This window comes from Trachypithecus francoisi, unplaced genomic scaffold (genome assembly GCF_009764315.1).
Source record: "Trachypithecus francoisi isolate TF-2019V2 unplaced genomic scaffold, Tfra_2.0 Lachesis_group19, whole genome shotgun sequence".
In the NCBI taxonomy this organism is placed as follows: domain Eukaryota; kingdom Metazoa; phylum Chordata; class Mammalia; order Primates; family Cercopithecidae; genus Trachypithecus; species Trachypithecus francoisi.
The window spans coordinates 2,999,303-3,015,939 of record NW_022681464.1 but is presented as its reverse complement, the minus strand read 5'-3'; the positions used below and the strand labels follow the sequence as shown (position 1 = coordinate 3,015,939).

The 16,637-nt window shown below is 41.4% G+C and overlaps 1 protein-coding gene across 1 annotated transcript in view; it reads left to right on the top strand.

The window, feature by feature from the left end:
• Positions 1 to 327: 327 nt before the first annotated feature.
• The window catches only part of LOC117063885 (netrin receptor DCC-like), a 474,587-nt gene continuing 458,277 nt past the window's right edge, over positions 328 to 16,637 (top strand). The window contains exon 1 of the mRNA XM_033177697.1: positions 328 to 1,035. Coding sequence (XP_033033588.1) covers positions 945 to 1,035 — 91 coding nt within the window. The 5' untranslated portion in view covers positions 328 to 944. The remainder of the gene's footprint in view (positions 1,036 to 16,637) is intronic.

Below are 16,637 nucleotides of genomic sequence, written 5' to 3'. Positions count from 1 at the left end.
GTTTTACAGTCAAATACAAATAATTTCCTGAAGGCTGAGTGTCAAACACAGTCGCTGCAAAACCTCCAGACGCTCAGGATGTTCGCAGGCTCCATTGACAAAAGTGACTTCCCACGCTTTGCCCACAGAGGGCATCCCTGCGCATTGATACGTAGACCAGGCGAATGCAGCTGCTGGAAGCCTCCTGCGTCCGCTCTTTTTTCCCCAAGCCATAGTCTCTGTGCCCCCACCCTCTTCCCGTGGAATCTTTGCCTGATCCAGTTCGTTTCCCTCCGGTCTCCACATTTTCCCTTCCAGCCCTCCACTTCTCCGGATCAATGTGTAGTACGGTTCCAACTCCCAGCTCGCACACCGCTGGCGGACACCCCAGTAACAAGTGAGAGCGCTCCACCCCGCAGTCCCTCCACCCTGCCTCTCCTCCCTCGGTCCCCTCGGCTCTTGGAAGAAAAACCAGCAGCATCTCCAGCTCTCGCGTGGAATTGTCTCTTCAACTTTACCCAACCGACGACATGGAACCAGCCTCAACCTTTTAATGCACAGCCTGGCCACAGGATTGCCTTCCATCTCCTCTTGGTCCCTCCTGGATGTGGTTTATTGATGACTTGCGAGCCCCTCAAAGAGCTGTCTTCCCTCCTCTGGCTCCCTCCGTTTCCTTGAGTTAGTTTTCCAAGGTTTTGCCGGGGCTCGGGATCTCTTGGACCGAATGGAACTTTTTGCTGCCTGCTTTTGCTGCTGATTCTGTCAGTGGACAAGGAAAAAGGCTTCCAAGGCAGCAGAGGCACAGGGGAGGTGGAGAAAGAGGTGGAGGAAGAGGACGAGGAGGAGGAGGAGGAAGCCGAAGGGGCTCGGCGCGTGTGTGTGCATGTGTGCATGCGTGTGTGACTGCATGTGTGTGAGTGCTGTCGCTGCCCACGACCCCTGGCCTCGAAGGTGTTGGCTGAAATATGGAGAATAGTCTTGGATGTGTTTGGGTACCCAAGCTGGCTTTTGTACTCTTCGGAGCTTCCTTGCTCAGCGCGCATCTTCAAGTAACCGGTAAGTGATTCTTTCCTTTCTTCTCGTCGCACCCTCTTCCGTACCCCACTTCCTTTCTCATCTCATTTGGCGAGTAGTAGAATTGGGGTAGGGGATAGCAAGAGATTTGACGCTTGCGCTGCCCCCTCCTCCTGTTTCCTTACTGATAATAAAAGATAGAAGAGTTTTTTCTTCCCTGGGGGCGGATGATGGTGGGGGTGGGTGCTAGGGACGCCCCTTCGCTGTTTTAAAATCTGATGCTTCATACATTTTTGCTTCTGCAAATACTTGCGTTGGTTTGGAGAGCCGGCGGGCTGGGGCAGGTGGTGGGGATATCGTTGAAAAGAACTGGGTTGGATCCTTAAAGCCTCAGAAATCTACCAAGTGGGGAGGATTGGGGCAACAGAGGCAGGCGAGAAGGACGTGCAGGGGCTTTGAGGAAGTCTGCGCAGAATGTAGATGGTGGGGCTGAGTCGTTGGTGTGTGAATACATCTCCTTTTGGTTTGGATTTTTGGACTTGGTGATGGAGAATCGGGAAAGGGACAGCTAATATGTTTTGGTACTTCCAAGGAGGAGATCCTGGTACTGAAGGAGGCACAGAGTTGCCAAGGAGGAGGGGAGGCGTGTTTAATTTTGTTTTATTTTTTAACGGTGAATGTAGTTCGCAAGCTGAGTCTCCATATAGCTACAGGACACCTCCAAACTCCAAATGATTGATATTCCAGAGAACCGGCACCCTGGCCCTGGCACTTGCCAAGCTCAGTTTCTAATTAAAAATGGCAAAACTGTTTGGGGATTGGATCGGACTAGAGCAGGAGAAAGAGGGACCTGAAGGCTGATCAGGGCTGCTGTAATCTCCGAATACGGAGCTGGCGGCTTCGACGGCCAAAAGAATAGAGAAGAGCCAAATGACTCCTGATAAGGTCCACTTGTTTTGCGGGACCTCACCACAAGTGTCGATGGGCACTGGGGTACAGGGAGCGGGTCTGGCAAAGAAGGAGAGGAGAGCGGCTGGCAGAGCATTCAGATCCCTTCGGAAACGACCTTTTCCCAAATCTAAAGGAAAAAGAGGCTCAGGCAGAGACCGGGCGTTGAGTAGGAGCTCCCCAGTTCGTGCCTGGGAAATTAATAGGGAATGGCACAGAAATCGCGGCCAAGCCCCCAAGCTCCCCGGAGCCCGCAGCTCCGGCTTTCTTGTCTCTGCTAAGTGCTGCATGGCCAAGGGTTGCGAACGCGAGCGGAAAATGCGCCTCTCGCGGTCGCGAAGGATTCAGACAGTCAAGCGCCGAGGCAGCCCGAGGCTCCCCAAAGCCTGGCGCGGCCGCATGCAGGCAGGAATCTGCGCTTGCATTCGGACTCAGCTCCTCATCCTCCTTTGGCCCGAGACAGAGAGAGCAGGCAGGAGGGGTGTGTGTGTGTGTGTGTGTGTGTGCGCGCGCGCGCGCGCGCGCTCGTGTGATGAGCGCGTACCCGCATCCGCGCGCTTAGCCGCTGGTGCTCTCTCCCTCCCTCTAGGCTCTCGGGCACGGTCCCCTCCTTCCCGGGCTCTTCTCTCCCGGAGCTTTGTCCTCAACAATTACTCTCGCGAAAGGTGGGCGCGGGGGGGGGGGGGGGGGGGGGACGGGGAGCGCATCTCTGCAGTAATGAATAGATGTCTGTTTTAAATTCCCTCCTCGAGACCCTACAATGGTAGAGGCTGGTGCGAGGAGGACCCTCCTTCTGCCCAGAAGATTGACTTGGGCTTTCTATGGCAGTTTGGGAGACCGATGACGACGGGAAAGGGGAAGTTCAGGGGGCATCCCTCACTGGGTAGAAAGTCTGCCTAACAGCAGGACTGCTGGCCTGAAATGTGCTAGCTGAATGCACTGCATGAAGCAAGGTGTACAAAAATGAACAATGATGTCAATTACACGACAGTAGTTTAAAGCTATTTCTCAAGTGACTTTTGTCTGGCATAGGGTGGGGGTAGACTAATAGAGATAAATTTATGTACGTTTTATTAATGTCTAAGTTAATTAAATATTCTCTTTTCACTTGTTTATGTTTCTTGTCCAGAGAGTCAGGGCCATGTATTACTGCTTTATTTTAATTTCCTCCTCAACAGACAGATCTATGCTTGAAAAAGCAGATGTAAAGAAGGGATTCACACACACACACACACATACACATGGGTTATGTTGGTGGATAGGCTAATGGATCTAAATCTTTAAACTTATTTACACTTCTAAATCCGTACCTGTTATTTGCAAGTGAGTTGTGATGCAGTTTGCGCAGTTCGCAGGAAAGTGGATGGTGCACTTTTATGATATTGCCAATTCACATCACTCTGGCCTTTGCTCATTAATCTGAGTATCACTTCTTTCTCTTAGTAATAATTTCCCCTATTTAGGAACATGGTAGGAAACTTACAGTAAGAAAGCATAGTTCACTCTATAAAAGGACCAGTAGGAGGTGCCCTTAATAAGGCCAAGTGTCTAGTTCACTGGCGATGAGATTCCCATTCAGCAGGGTGTTTTAAAGACTGTTGATTGGTAACAAAGGATTATGGAGACTACCACAATAGCACTGGGCCCTTTCTCACTTTCTAGGTAAAGTCTGAAGCTGCTGTAGATTTGTATGAAACTGTGATGATTTAACAAAGGACAGCCCTGAACAGTGTCAGTGGAGAGTGAGGACTTGATGTTGGGGGAGGAGGATGGTGACTTTTTAGTTTACTTCTGTAAGATTTCATCTCCTTATATATTTGACATGAGCCACAGGCGCAGGAACCATATAAAGTCTCAGGGGATCTCAGGTAAGATAACAATTTTAGATGTTGGATGTTAATGAGTGAAAAATGAGGTATACATATTAATTAATTCTTCATCCATGTTTGGGTTCCATTGCATTGAAAAAAATCTGTGAGTGTTTATTGTAGTCTGGATATGCTGAAATCAGGCTGGTCCCTCTCCCTAGGCGACTTCTACTCATTCCCCCAACCAGAGCAGATCAGATGCCCCCATGTGGGTTTGCTTTTGAGTGGCGGGAGTATGGCAGAGCCTGAGGGCTCGGGGTAGGCTGGCCGTCCACTCCTTTTTGAGTGCCGCAGTATAAATCACCACTGACCTGTCAGTGTCCCTTTCCCCACACAGCAGCAGCTGCCCTCTGAGTTATAAAGTATGTGAAACGGCCACCATATATGTTATATGTGAATATATTAGGCTTAGGGCCTTTGCTTTAATGCTCTTAAAAGCTATCCTGGCTTGAGATGCTGATAGGCATTTATTTTTCTGGGAAGAGATTTATAACTTCTCAGTGTATATGACTTAAATTTATTCTCTGGCAAGTTAACCTGTCAGCAAACTTCTTTATTGTTTTCATTGAAGAGGAACAGCTTTAATCCTATCTAAATCCCTGAATGAAGCTCTGCTGAAAGTTTCTCCTGGAGTACAGAGTAGTTGCAGGCTGTAGTATGGTTTTCTAAACCAATGGGATGCTTGACAAGATATACGGGGAGGTGATTTTTTGGTGGGGAGGCGGGGATATTTTTATTTGTTTTTAGAGAGGGAAGTTGTGATACTGCATCTTCTAAAGGAATTCCAGCAACTCCGTTATCTCACAAGCATCTTTAATGAGAGGAAATGTTTCTCACTTCCAGTTTCATAAATCTAACGGCCTGGGATTCTTCAAATGCACGATATGCTCCTGGAATGTTTGCTGCTGCACATAGTAGGGTCATCTAGTATGATCACTGCCATTTGGAAATGAGCCCTGATTTAAATTTTGACTTCCAGACAAAACACTTTTCTGAACAGAATATTTCTTGGCATGGGGGACTGTGCCCTAAGATTACATTTTAAAGTAAGTGTTCTTACTATCTTTGGAGAAATTGCCATCCTAAACTTTGCATATGAAACTTCTTCTTCTTGATTCTACCAGTAAAGACAACTCTATTCAAAAAGAATGCAGTTGTTTTAGAGTATTTCTTTAAAATTAATATTCAATGTCCACATCCACACACAAAGAAGAAGGAGGATTTCTACCCCCTCATACCTCGTCCTTCAAATATATGACTTTGGTGTGAATTATGATAGCTCTAATCACATAAGGGCACTTGCGATTTCACTGGAGAATGAGTTCTTGCCTGATTACAGATCTTCCTACTTTCCATAGGAAGTTTCTGGCCCACACTGCTATCAGAAACTTGCACTAAATTGGGAACACATTGCTCTGTTTTGGTATTTGTTACCCAGTTGTATATTTTTGAAGGATTAATCTACCTGAGATAATAATCTCTTAGATGAACTATATACATAAATTTCAAGAAATCTTAGCTTTGTCTGAGGCCATAGAATAATGTCATAAACCCACGAAATTACTTCTTTAATTAACTAAAGATAAAAAGTCACTTGGTTCTGGAAAAGTACTGTACTCCTTAAGGAGGAATAGCAAATACTATGCACATTTACAATTCATAAAATGTAAACGTCAAGTCTTTTTCCCCCCTTTCCATTCCTTCCTTATAATGCTCTGGAGGAAAATTTAAGAGTTTCACGAGATGTCACAACAGTTATGTCTTAAGGAATCATAGCTTGGATTGACTGACTCATGACTGATAGACACTCAATTAAACATCAACACAATGTCCAGTGAATTTTTCGGCAGCCTGCTGTGGGCTGCTTGCTTCTTTCCAGCTTGTTTCTAAGGAATCGAAACTCTCATTTCTAAGAGGTGTGGCCTCAATACTGCCTCCCTTGATGCAGCCCAAGAAAGCCTTTCTCACTCTGAAACCAAGGCTGTGACCCACAGGCACCATGTTTAACATGCTGTGTTACACTTTGCAAGGTCACGGAGATTTGCCTTAAAAATAAATTTTTAAGTGTTCATGCATGCTGCTTTTGGTGGAGAGTTAAACTGTACTTTAAATACAGCTAAATAGTGTTGTTTTCTTAAGAGACTCTAACCTGTGGCCTCTCGGCCAATATTATTGAAGTTCTAGTGCTCACAATCTTTAAGAAGACACAGCAGTGAGCTCTACAAGATAATAGGTTATGCCAACCTAGTTATGCTATTTTTTCTCAAAATGGTGTTACCAGGTTAGAATAATAGAACTTTAACATTTTTCAAAGTTACTACTTTTCAGATTAAAATTTCTTAGTGGTATTGTAGTATCATAGTGTCAGTAGAATGGCACTGACCCAATGTATTTAAGATATTGCTCTTCAAAACAAGATCTCAAGGAAAGCCAATGTTAAACTTGTCAAAAAGAAAGGATGAGCAATCCAGATTATTTTCTCTGCAGGCCAATAAAAAATGTGCAAGATAGAATTACATGTTGCATATGCCAAATAGGTAATAGCAAAAAATAAAATGTAAATTATTATGCACCTTTATAATTGCAGCACTCAGGTAAATGAAACAAAATTTAGTACCACACTTTCTTTCTCTCATTCTAGAATGTTAATTCCTTATCTTATATTTCTCTGGTTTAACACCGTACTAACATGGAGAAATACAGGGTGCCTGACTGATGATCAAAATTATTGTAGTGCTCCAAAGTTATTTGACGAATTTTAGCCTGAGGTTTAACAACTAAACTCGTTTAATTCAACTATTAAATAAAAGTGTTTTCTTTGGTAGTTTAGAAATACCTGAGCTTTGTCCCAATGATGTGGTTTAGAAATACATAATAATGAGTAAGATTGAATATGTCTTCTTTTTCAATATCGATGGGAATTTGCCAGTGGTAATACCAATGCATATTGCTGTTTTATTAATAGTTCCAAACAACCATATTATTTGTAGCTTTTATTTCTTGGGGGAAAAAGTTCAAGTAGGAAACACACAAATCATTCCACATTTATTGATCATATTTTTAAAGCGATTCTTATGGCATGACTTGTGTAGGAATGTTTCTCTTTTCTAGTAAACTCCATGAGCCCAGTGCCTATAATCTACTTCTACTTCATGATATACTTTAGCTTAATTTCAATGATCCAAATTTTTTGACTTTTAGCTTGCTCATTCATTTCACCATTGCCCTTCAGGGAGGAAGCCCCTTTAAGACCATTTGTGATTATGATGAAACTTAACAGGAGTATTTATTGCAATTTGGAGATTTCTTCCTGGTTCATCCTTTAAATAGTAGTTCTTGCCTGAAGGTTACTCCTAAGAGTATCTAGGACAAACATGTTCCACTGAATTAACTGAATCTTCAGGATGTGATCTGATGAAAATACCAACTGGTTAGTGAGTTGTGTCCTGATAAGAGGGCTTGTCAAAACAACATTATTCTGGACCATCTACAATGTTCTTACATCTGCATTTACATTTTTATGAGAGAAAAAAGGAGTTAAGCAGTTAATATAAATGTTTTTAACTCAAATCACAACATTTTAAGATTTTACTTGTTTTTCTATGGTCTTTTAGAAATATTTCTCCACTCACTTAGCTGCCTCTTTAAAAGTATGTAGAACATAATTTAACCTGTTCTTAATAGATACATCACTATGACTTCATTATAGTATTATGTGATTTTATAGGGATAATTTTTGAAGGCATTGCATCATACAGAACTGTTTATTTTTCCCATCAATTGACCATGGACTATTACTCTTGTTGAGTTTCATCTCTGGGTATAAAATATATTTTGTCTACATCTTGTGTTCAGCTGAAACTCCTCCCTGTATAGAACTTCCTCAAAGCAATTCTCTCTTTTAGTTTTGATGCTAAGACATAGGGAATAAATTTTGTTGGGGTTGTGTTTAAAGTAGGAGAGGAGATTAGAAAACAGCAATTGAATCCTTCATTAGAGGAATATCTAATTAGTTTTAACTAATGATTCTGTAGCATCTGATATTAATTTGGATGTCATTTGTACTTTGTACAACGTATTTTTCCTTATTAAATGAGAATGTGGACTAGATCAATTCTAGTTACATTATTAGTTTCAACATTATATAATGTATTTAAATTATGAACTGTACTATATATATAGTGTTTGGTATAATTAATAATACAATTCATGAAAATGATAACAATAATCATAATGTAATCATAACAAATACCCATGTACCCACTAGCAGTTTTCTGATTTTTGTATTAATCCCTTGCCTTTTGTACAGTTTTTCCACATATGTATACATCTTTACAATGTTATTTTACTTTGGCTGTTCTTAACAGTAATAAAATAAATATCATGTATGTATTCTCTGACTTACATTTTTGCTGAAAGTTAAGTATTTGAGTTTCATCTATGTGGATTCATATTGCTGTATTTCAGTCACTTTCTCTGGTGTATAATACTTCATGATATTAATTAACCATAGCTTATCTAATCTACTCTTGATGGATTTTGAAATTCAGTTTTTTGCTATTGCTAGTAAAGTTGGCATGAACATTCTGGTGCAGGTCCACCAGCACAAATTTGCCACCATGTTTAGGGTGCATACCTAGGAGTGGAATTGCTGAGTCATAGAAGGATATCTTGACTTCCAGGAGGCAAACACATGCTGCAGTTATTGAAATCCCCACCAGGGGCAGATGAAAGCCTCTTTGCTTCATGCCTCTGCCAACACTTGGTATTTTCTGTGCTTAATTTGCCCTCATCTGGTAACTTCTCATTGTGGATTTAATTTGCATTTCCCTTTTTGCTTATAAGTCTGAACATTTTTTCCATTAATTTGTTAGCTATCTGTGATTTCAGCAAGACAGTTCTATGATTCTGTTTCTTCAACTGAGCAACCATTTGCTTTTAGACGTTAATATTATTGGTAGTTATTCTGTTTCTTCCACTAAGCAACCCTTTGCTTTTAGGCACAGATGTTATCAGTAGTCTAATATTCAGGAAGTCGTCACCTAATACTATACCATGTTGACTCTGGCCCAGGCTTTATTTAAGCACCTTCCCAAAATGTACACTGATTTTGAGTTGAAAAGAGATTCTTAGACACTGTAACATTATCGATTGCCCAGAGCAAGTCCTGCCATGTTAGTATCCTGCCTTATCCTTTTTATTGTGTCTTTATAGAGAATCATTTACAGGGAAGCAGGATGCTGGGATACCAGGCTTAATTTGAGGCTCATTATGAATCCCCTGAATGTAATGGAACTAAAGGATAACTGAATCACAGAGTAGCAATGGTAGATACCAAATCTGAGTAAAAAATCTTAATATGATCATTTGAATTTGAGTATATTTCCAACATGGTAAAATACATAGGCCCAATATCATTGTTACATTTATGGCATATATGACTGTGGGTTTCAAACAAACACATGTGCTTTGTGCACCAGCCCCCACCCCAATTTTAGTTTGGGTTTATAATTGTTTCGCCTGCTCCCATGAGACAGACTAATGAAGACCCCTGAATGAAATAAAGCCTCAGATGTACTTGCAGAGGCCTCTGTAGTGTATTGCCTTCTGTGCAGACTCATTAGAGATGTGAGCCAAGGCTGAGACATCTAAGCAAACCCTCTGCACCCAGAGTCCTCAATCTATTGTTCCTGCATCTTTTTTCAGCCTCATGGGATCCCAGAAGAATATAAATTAGAGAGAAAAATCTGCAAAGCTTTTCCTTTCATGTTTAATGTCTGGGCAGAGCTGTTCCCTGCAGGACAATTTCTGGTTATTTTCTCTTTCTGGTTTGAGGCATCTCCAGGGATGGTTTGGTGACTGTTTCCCTTGGGGAAGTTTTCAGCAGCATATCAGTTTTGCTGTTACAAATTTATTTTACAATTCATTTGAGATAGTCCTGTTCTAAATGTTCTTCCCATCACTCTTGTCATCTGGCTTTTGATTCCTGCGTACCCCTTTCAGTGACACTGCCTCTTTTGGGCTGAAATGTGTTAAATAATTCGAGCTATAAATCACTCTTGCCTCCCCATTTGGTCTTTACTTAACCAGACTATAAATATTTAGTTCATTTGATTTTTCCTCATACCTCTCCAGAAGCTTAATCATGTTTAGTCTTCTTACTTTAACTCCCTCTAGTTTGTTTATATCTTTCTTGTAATCAAGGGGCCTAACTCTAATGTGCTCTTCTAAGTAAGCTCTCCCAAGTCATACATTATAAAATATAAATTCAACATCATCTTTAGCTTATTGTACAGCCATAGACAAACACATGGTCTCTCAAAACTTGTGTTATCAGTTTTCAGATAGGACTATCAATGCCTGATAAAAGCATTGAGATATTAAAAGGACCAAATAAGATCACGTATTCATTGAAGATAATATAGTAGTTACTGAGCCTTTACCAAGGGTTACAAAGAGATGAATAAAAGGTTTAGATGTGTTTCTGCCCTGCAGGGGCTTTTCCTTCAGTGAAGGTGGCAGGCACACACAGAGATAGGTAGGATACAAGGCAGAACAAAGTACTCACTAAAAAGGGACACAAACAGTTCTGCTCTTCATGTGGTTCTTGTCATTGGTTCTGTTTATGTGATGGATTATGTTTATTGATTTGTATATGTTGAACCAGTCTTTCAGGGACATGGATAAAGCTGGAAACCATCATTCTCAGCAAACTAACACAGGAACAGAAAACCAAACATCGCATGTTCTCACTCATAAGTGGGAGCTGAACAGTGAGAATGCAGGGACACAGGGAGGGTAACATCATCACACACCGGAGCCTATCGGGGGGTGGGGGATAGAGGAGGGATAGCATTAGAAGAAATAAATGACAGGTTGATGGGTGCAGCAAAGCACCATGGCACAAATGTAACAAATCTGCACTTTCTGCACATGTATTCCAGAACTTAAATATAATTTTTAAAAACTCATAATATATTAATATAAATTAGCCAGATTGACTGACAGAGTCAATTCATTCATCCTTGTATCCTTAAATTGATTGGACCAAAAAAAAGGCAAGGGAGCTTAAAGAGTTGTCAATCATCTTAAACCAAAGTATTGGTATGGTAAGAATGAGGATATTACGGTTTTGCCTACAGATCTGGTAGCCTGTTGCTATGAAAACATCCCCAGACTCTCATGACCCTTTCTTCCCATTTTTCTTGAATGTTCCAGATGTTGTGTTAAGGTGATAATGGAGCTTAGAGCCCAGTGAGATAAACATGCTAATCAAATACTTATATTAACAAACCCACAATTCCAAATGAGATAAGACTTTAAGAAAGAAAATACTGTAGGGGAGGGCCTCAGACAGTAGATCAAAGACAGCTTCCATGAGAAAGTGTGACTGAGTTCACACCTGAAGAATGAGTTAAGAAGGGGATGTTTGAGAGGGGCAAAGGAGAGAATACCAAATGTTAAAAAGCGAGCTCAAAGACCCCACGGTGGGAGGAAAGATCGTGAATTCCAAGATAGGTGTACCCAGGTTCACGAGAGCTAAACATAAAAGTGGCTTAGCTAAGACTGGAGAAAACTTTGGGATTATCTCTCTCCAGTAGTAGCTACTTGTACTTTGGTAGATAATGGCTGAATAAATTCAAATGAGTTCTTATCAAGGTTCTTTCCTAATCTCAGTACAATGATTCAAAAATTTCAGCAAACTACATAGGCCACCTTTTCCTTGATTTTTCTATTAGATGTGAATTTATGAACCTATCTGTCCTATATGTTTAGAGATACTTTATGAGGTGTTACGGACATATGTATGCAACTGAGAGAGGGAGTTTGAAAAGTGTAGAGAGCTAGAAAAGTCGAAGGAATTATCATTTAACTTGGTAATAAGTCATTTCTCCTTTGAAAGCTATCACTGAACAGAGGGAAACAAAACTTCACCTTTTCTGTAAAAATAGAATTGCCATGGACATTTCTTGTTCCTGTGGCCTGCTTCAAAATGTGTGCCTGAATGTGTGTAGTAAACAAAAAAGAAAAACTGAACCTAATATTTTTTTGAATTTTTACAGATTATTTTCTCAATACGATCCTTTTCTATGCATTTTGTCTCCATTATTATTTCTTAAAAATGCGAATGAGTGTTCTCTTTGCTTTCAGTTACAGCTTGTTTAGAAGTCATTGAGCTTGCAACCTTTCTATGTCACCAGGCCTCGAACTACTGTACCACTTGAATCAACCTACGATCTGCCACTGGATGTTGCAAAGATTGTTGCTACACAGTCCTGTGGTCTTTGGTCTTGATAAGAGGAGGCATAGCCTAGGGGAAAAAGCATCCCAGCTATTGGGTTTGATTGAGATCCTTAAACTCACTGGACCTCGACTTTCCCACCTATAAAATGGACACAACATCAACCTCTGCTTCCCAATTCTAAATTGGAGATAAAAGTTACTCCAGTAATTAGCTATATAAAATATCTATTCCGATGCCTGACTTATAATAAGTATTTCATAAATGCTAGCTATTGTTAGTATTATCTTACTATGGGCTACATTTATTCTGAGATAATCCTTACAAATAGAAAATTTCACAGGCATAGGCCAGTCATTCTAGAACCCGCCTCAATTTTATTGTTGTGATTTTAAAGACTTAAAAATAAATTAAGATAGACTCCAATGGCAATTTTGAAATCAATCACGTCATGGTTTAGTGGGTCCTGGTCCCATGACTTTGCTTGATTTAGAGGCTCATAGGTCCAGCTAAGTTAGATCTGATACAGTGCAATACTGATCAAACTTGGCAGCCTATAACACACTTCCTGTGGATTCTCCATCCAAACCATCCTCCCCTATTAACTCTTCCCTGGTTGACCATCCATTTGCTACAGACCCATCATCTACTCAGTAGATGCACCTAGAAGCTAATACTTGCTTGGTTAACGTGTAGTACTAGATATAATTGATCCTGAGGGTCTTCTCTGGGGAGGAGTGGCTCTCATCTTAATTCTGTGTCAATGCCCAGCCCTTCTTCATACCAATTAATTTAGAGTCTTGGAGATGGGGCCCAGGCACATGTATTCTAAAATCTCCGATGGTGATTTCAGCATGCAGTCATGTTTGAGAATCAGTGTCCGAGGGTCTTTCTACTCAAAGTGTGCAGTCCAGGAATCAAGGCATTTGTATCACCTGGGAGCCTATAAGAAATGCAGAAACCTCAGGCCACACCCAGACATGCTCAATTAGAATCCCAAATGACTGAGGAACACTGCCTTAGATGATTGAAAGTGTCAGATAGGGAGGTGATCCTTGCCTCTATTCTTCACAATTGTAAGTAATCATCTAGTCACTGGGAAACTGCCCCTACCACACTAGTTTAGTCTTAGCTTGAAACATCTGTGGCATCCTTTGGCTTCAGGAGTTGGTCTTATAATGGCAAACTATGCCAACATCAAAGAGTCTTCTGGTTTGTGGTTTAGTGGCTAATATAATAAATGTGTCATGGAGACCATGACACATTTCATTTTCCTTGAGATTACAAGACCTTGAAAATGCTCTGTGTGTGTTCCATCTGCCTTTTCCCTTCTTTTCTCATCAATACTCAAGAAGGCACATTTTACAATGGTCTGCTGGTTTTCATTCTATATTTTCCCCTCCTTCAACTCTCTTTCCTTCTTAAAAATGCTTAGACCCAGGGAAAAAGAAAGACACTTGAAAGGGATATTGAGGCCCTGGGCCCTCCTTCTCCCTCTCTCCTCTGTGTCTCAAGTCTGTTGCTGAGAGCACACACACGCTCAAAGTGAGACCCTGATGGGGGTGACCCCATACTGAACCTTGCCTTTTGATTGGAAATGGTCTTCAGGGCATGAAACAGACCAAGTGCTCATTTGCCTGAGCCTCTGCAGCAGAGGAGAAGGGGTGTAACAGGGGTTTTTGAAGAAGAGCAAAGCTTTACAGGCAGAAAGCTCAGTTGAGGGTTTTGAAGCTTTTGCTCTGCACTGCCTGCTAACTGGCGTGCTCCAAATCAGAGTCTACAAGAAGAGAACATGGGGGCTCAGCTGCACAGATTGGATCAATTTGAATGAAAATCACTAGTGTTCCTCCTGGGGAGAGAAGTTTCTGCTTAGCTCGTGAACTGTAGGCCCTTCTCTGGTCCTGGTAGTAAATGAGTAGGGCTTTTGTGAAAGGTTACATGCTGCTGTTTTCTCTCCCTGCCTAGAGTAAAATTCTATTTATAGGGGGGTGAACTGCCTCTCAGCGAAACATGCATTTTATACACTATAGCTTAGGAAAGATAATTTAATAAATTTTTAAGACAAAATTAAGGGAAGAGAGAGAAGAAAATCCTAGGCAGAGAGAGTGGGACATACAGCAAGAAATAGGAGAAAGAGAAAGCGTCATTGCTCTGGACTTAGTTACTGAAGTAGCGATTGAGTGAGGGATCATTCTCATGTGCCTGGGACTGAGGAGTTTTACAGGAAGAAGGACTTTCAGTGCTAACAATAGGATAGTCTCAGGTAAACTGGAATGGTTCGTCACCCCTAATTTGGTACCTATCATGGGGAGGGGAGTAGAAAAAACCCTGAAAGATTTTCAGCAGGGAAATGGCATTTTAGATAACACACTGTTAGCCGTATGAAGAAACAATTAGAGAATGGTAGCAAGACCTATTATGAGGGAATGTTCTAATAGTCCAGGAAAGACGAGTATCTGATTGGAGGTTTAGAAGCAACTTGTATATTAGCCATGATATCTAGGTCATGGAGACCTTACTCTCTAATCTTTTGGCAAAGTCAAACTTGACATCCAAAACCAAAGGTTTTTTTAACCAACTCATTGGCCAAAGCACTGTCAGAGAACTCATTTTTGAATCAGTTTATCTTTTGGACATAATAGGATAATGTATTTATTGGAGAAGTCATGTCTAGTACTTCTGTGTTCCACTGTGTCTAGTACAGTGCTGAATACATATTAATTATTCAATACTTATTACCAAATTGTTTTTTATATAATGATTATTCTCAAATTTGCATGAAATCTGAAGTTTCTTTCTGCATGAGCTTCACAAAGTTCAGTTCAGCATATTATAAATTTCAGGGTTACTCAGTTTTTTACTTACCAAGAGGTTTATTCTGTTTTCTTTTTCTCTCTCCCCTTCTTTTGCCTGATTTTTCCTTTACATGCCATTATTAATAATTTTATTGGCAGCATTTCAGAGTGCTTGTGAGAAATTTAAAATTGAGGAAATTCTGGAAATAGCAAAATGTAAATGTATAAAGTCTATAGAATTTGCTATCTCTTTAAGCCCTGTTACAAATGCATATAGGGCATTTGTCAACTCGCATATATGAAAATGGAACAAGATAAAGTAGGTGAATAATTATTTCCTACATAATAATCCCAGGGATAGACTATGTTTGCCTTCAGAGAACCATTCCTAAAGACTTCGGTGAGTCAAAGCATTAAAGTGTTATTTTTGTAGAAGTCAGTAGAAGTCAAGACAAGATGATGGAGATTTTAAAAAAGCACATAGAATGAAAAGGACAAAATTTCTTGGGTTTCAAAGCACTAATCAGGCAGAAAAGGACCTCAGCAGGTGTTTGAGAAGACCCTTTTCTACTGATGAGGACTCGGGGGCCCAGAGAAGCTAGGTGAGTCTCTAAATCACAAATCTAAGAACAAGTTCCATGAAACATTATTATGCACACGTGGGTGCAAATCTTAGCTCTACCAAGATTTAGCTGTATGAATCTCGCTAAGATTCAGGGTCCTGATTTGTAAAATTTGGAAAGCCATTGCTGAATGGATGACATTTTTGAAAAACATTACACTCAAGGATTGTCACAGTCTTTGGCATATATCAAGCACTAAACTGTTTCTATTTTTATTTGTTCATTCAACAGATGTTTTTGAAGGTAATGTTTGATGTATCATATTTGTTAGCTCCTATGGTGTATTTAAACAGCGTATAAACACACTGCCTCTGTTATTAGTTAACAAAATGGTTGGAGGAATAAGACCTAGGCAGTTTAAATGTGTAAGAAAAAAAAAGATGAGGAGATCTGGCCACTGCACTCCAGCCCGGGCGACAGAGCAAGACTCCGTCTCAAAAAAAAAAAAAGAGTCTCCAACTCCCAGCGCGAGCGACACAGAAGACCGGTGATTTCTGCATTTTCAACTGAGGTACTGGGGTCATCTCTCTAGGGAGTGCCGGACAATCGGTGCTGGTCAGCTGCTGCAGCTTGACCAGCGTGAGCTGAAGCAGGGCGAGGCATCGCCTCACCTGGAAGTGCAAGGGGGAAGGGAATCCCTTTTCCTAGCCAGGGGAACTGAGACACACAACACCTGGAAAATTGGGTAACTCCCACCCCAATACTGCGCTTTAAGGAAACAGGCACACCAGGAGAATATATCCCACACCTGGCCAGGAGAGTCCCACGCCCACGGAGCCTCCCTCACTGCTAACACAGCCATCTGCGGTGATCTATCCGCAAGGCAGCAGCGAGGCTGGGGGAGGGGCGCCCGCCATTGCTGAGGCTTAAGTAGGTAAACAAAGCCGCTGGGAAGCTCGAACTGGGTGGAGCTCACAGCAGCTCAAGGAAGCCTGCCTGTCTCTGTAGACTCTACCTCTGCGGACAGCGCACAGCTGCAGTCCAGTAGGGGAAAGAGTGGGGGCCGGTGCAGACGCGAACGACTCTGTCTGACAGCTTTGGGGAGAGCCGTGGATCTCCTAACGCGGAGGTTGAGATCTGAGAATGGACAGACTGCCTGCTCAGGTGGGTCCCTGACCTCTGAGTAGCCTAGCTGGGAGACATCCCCACTAGGGGCAGTCTGACACCC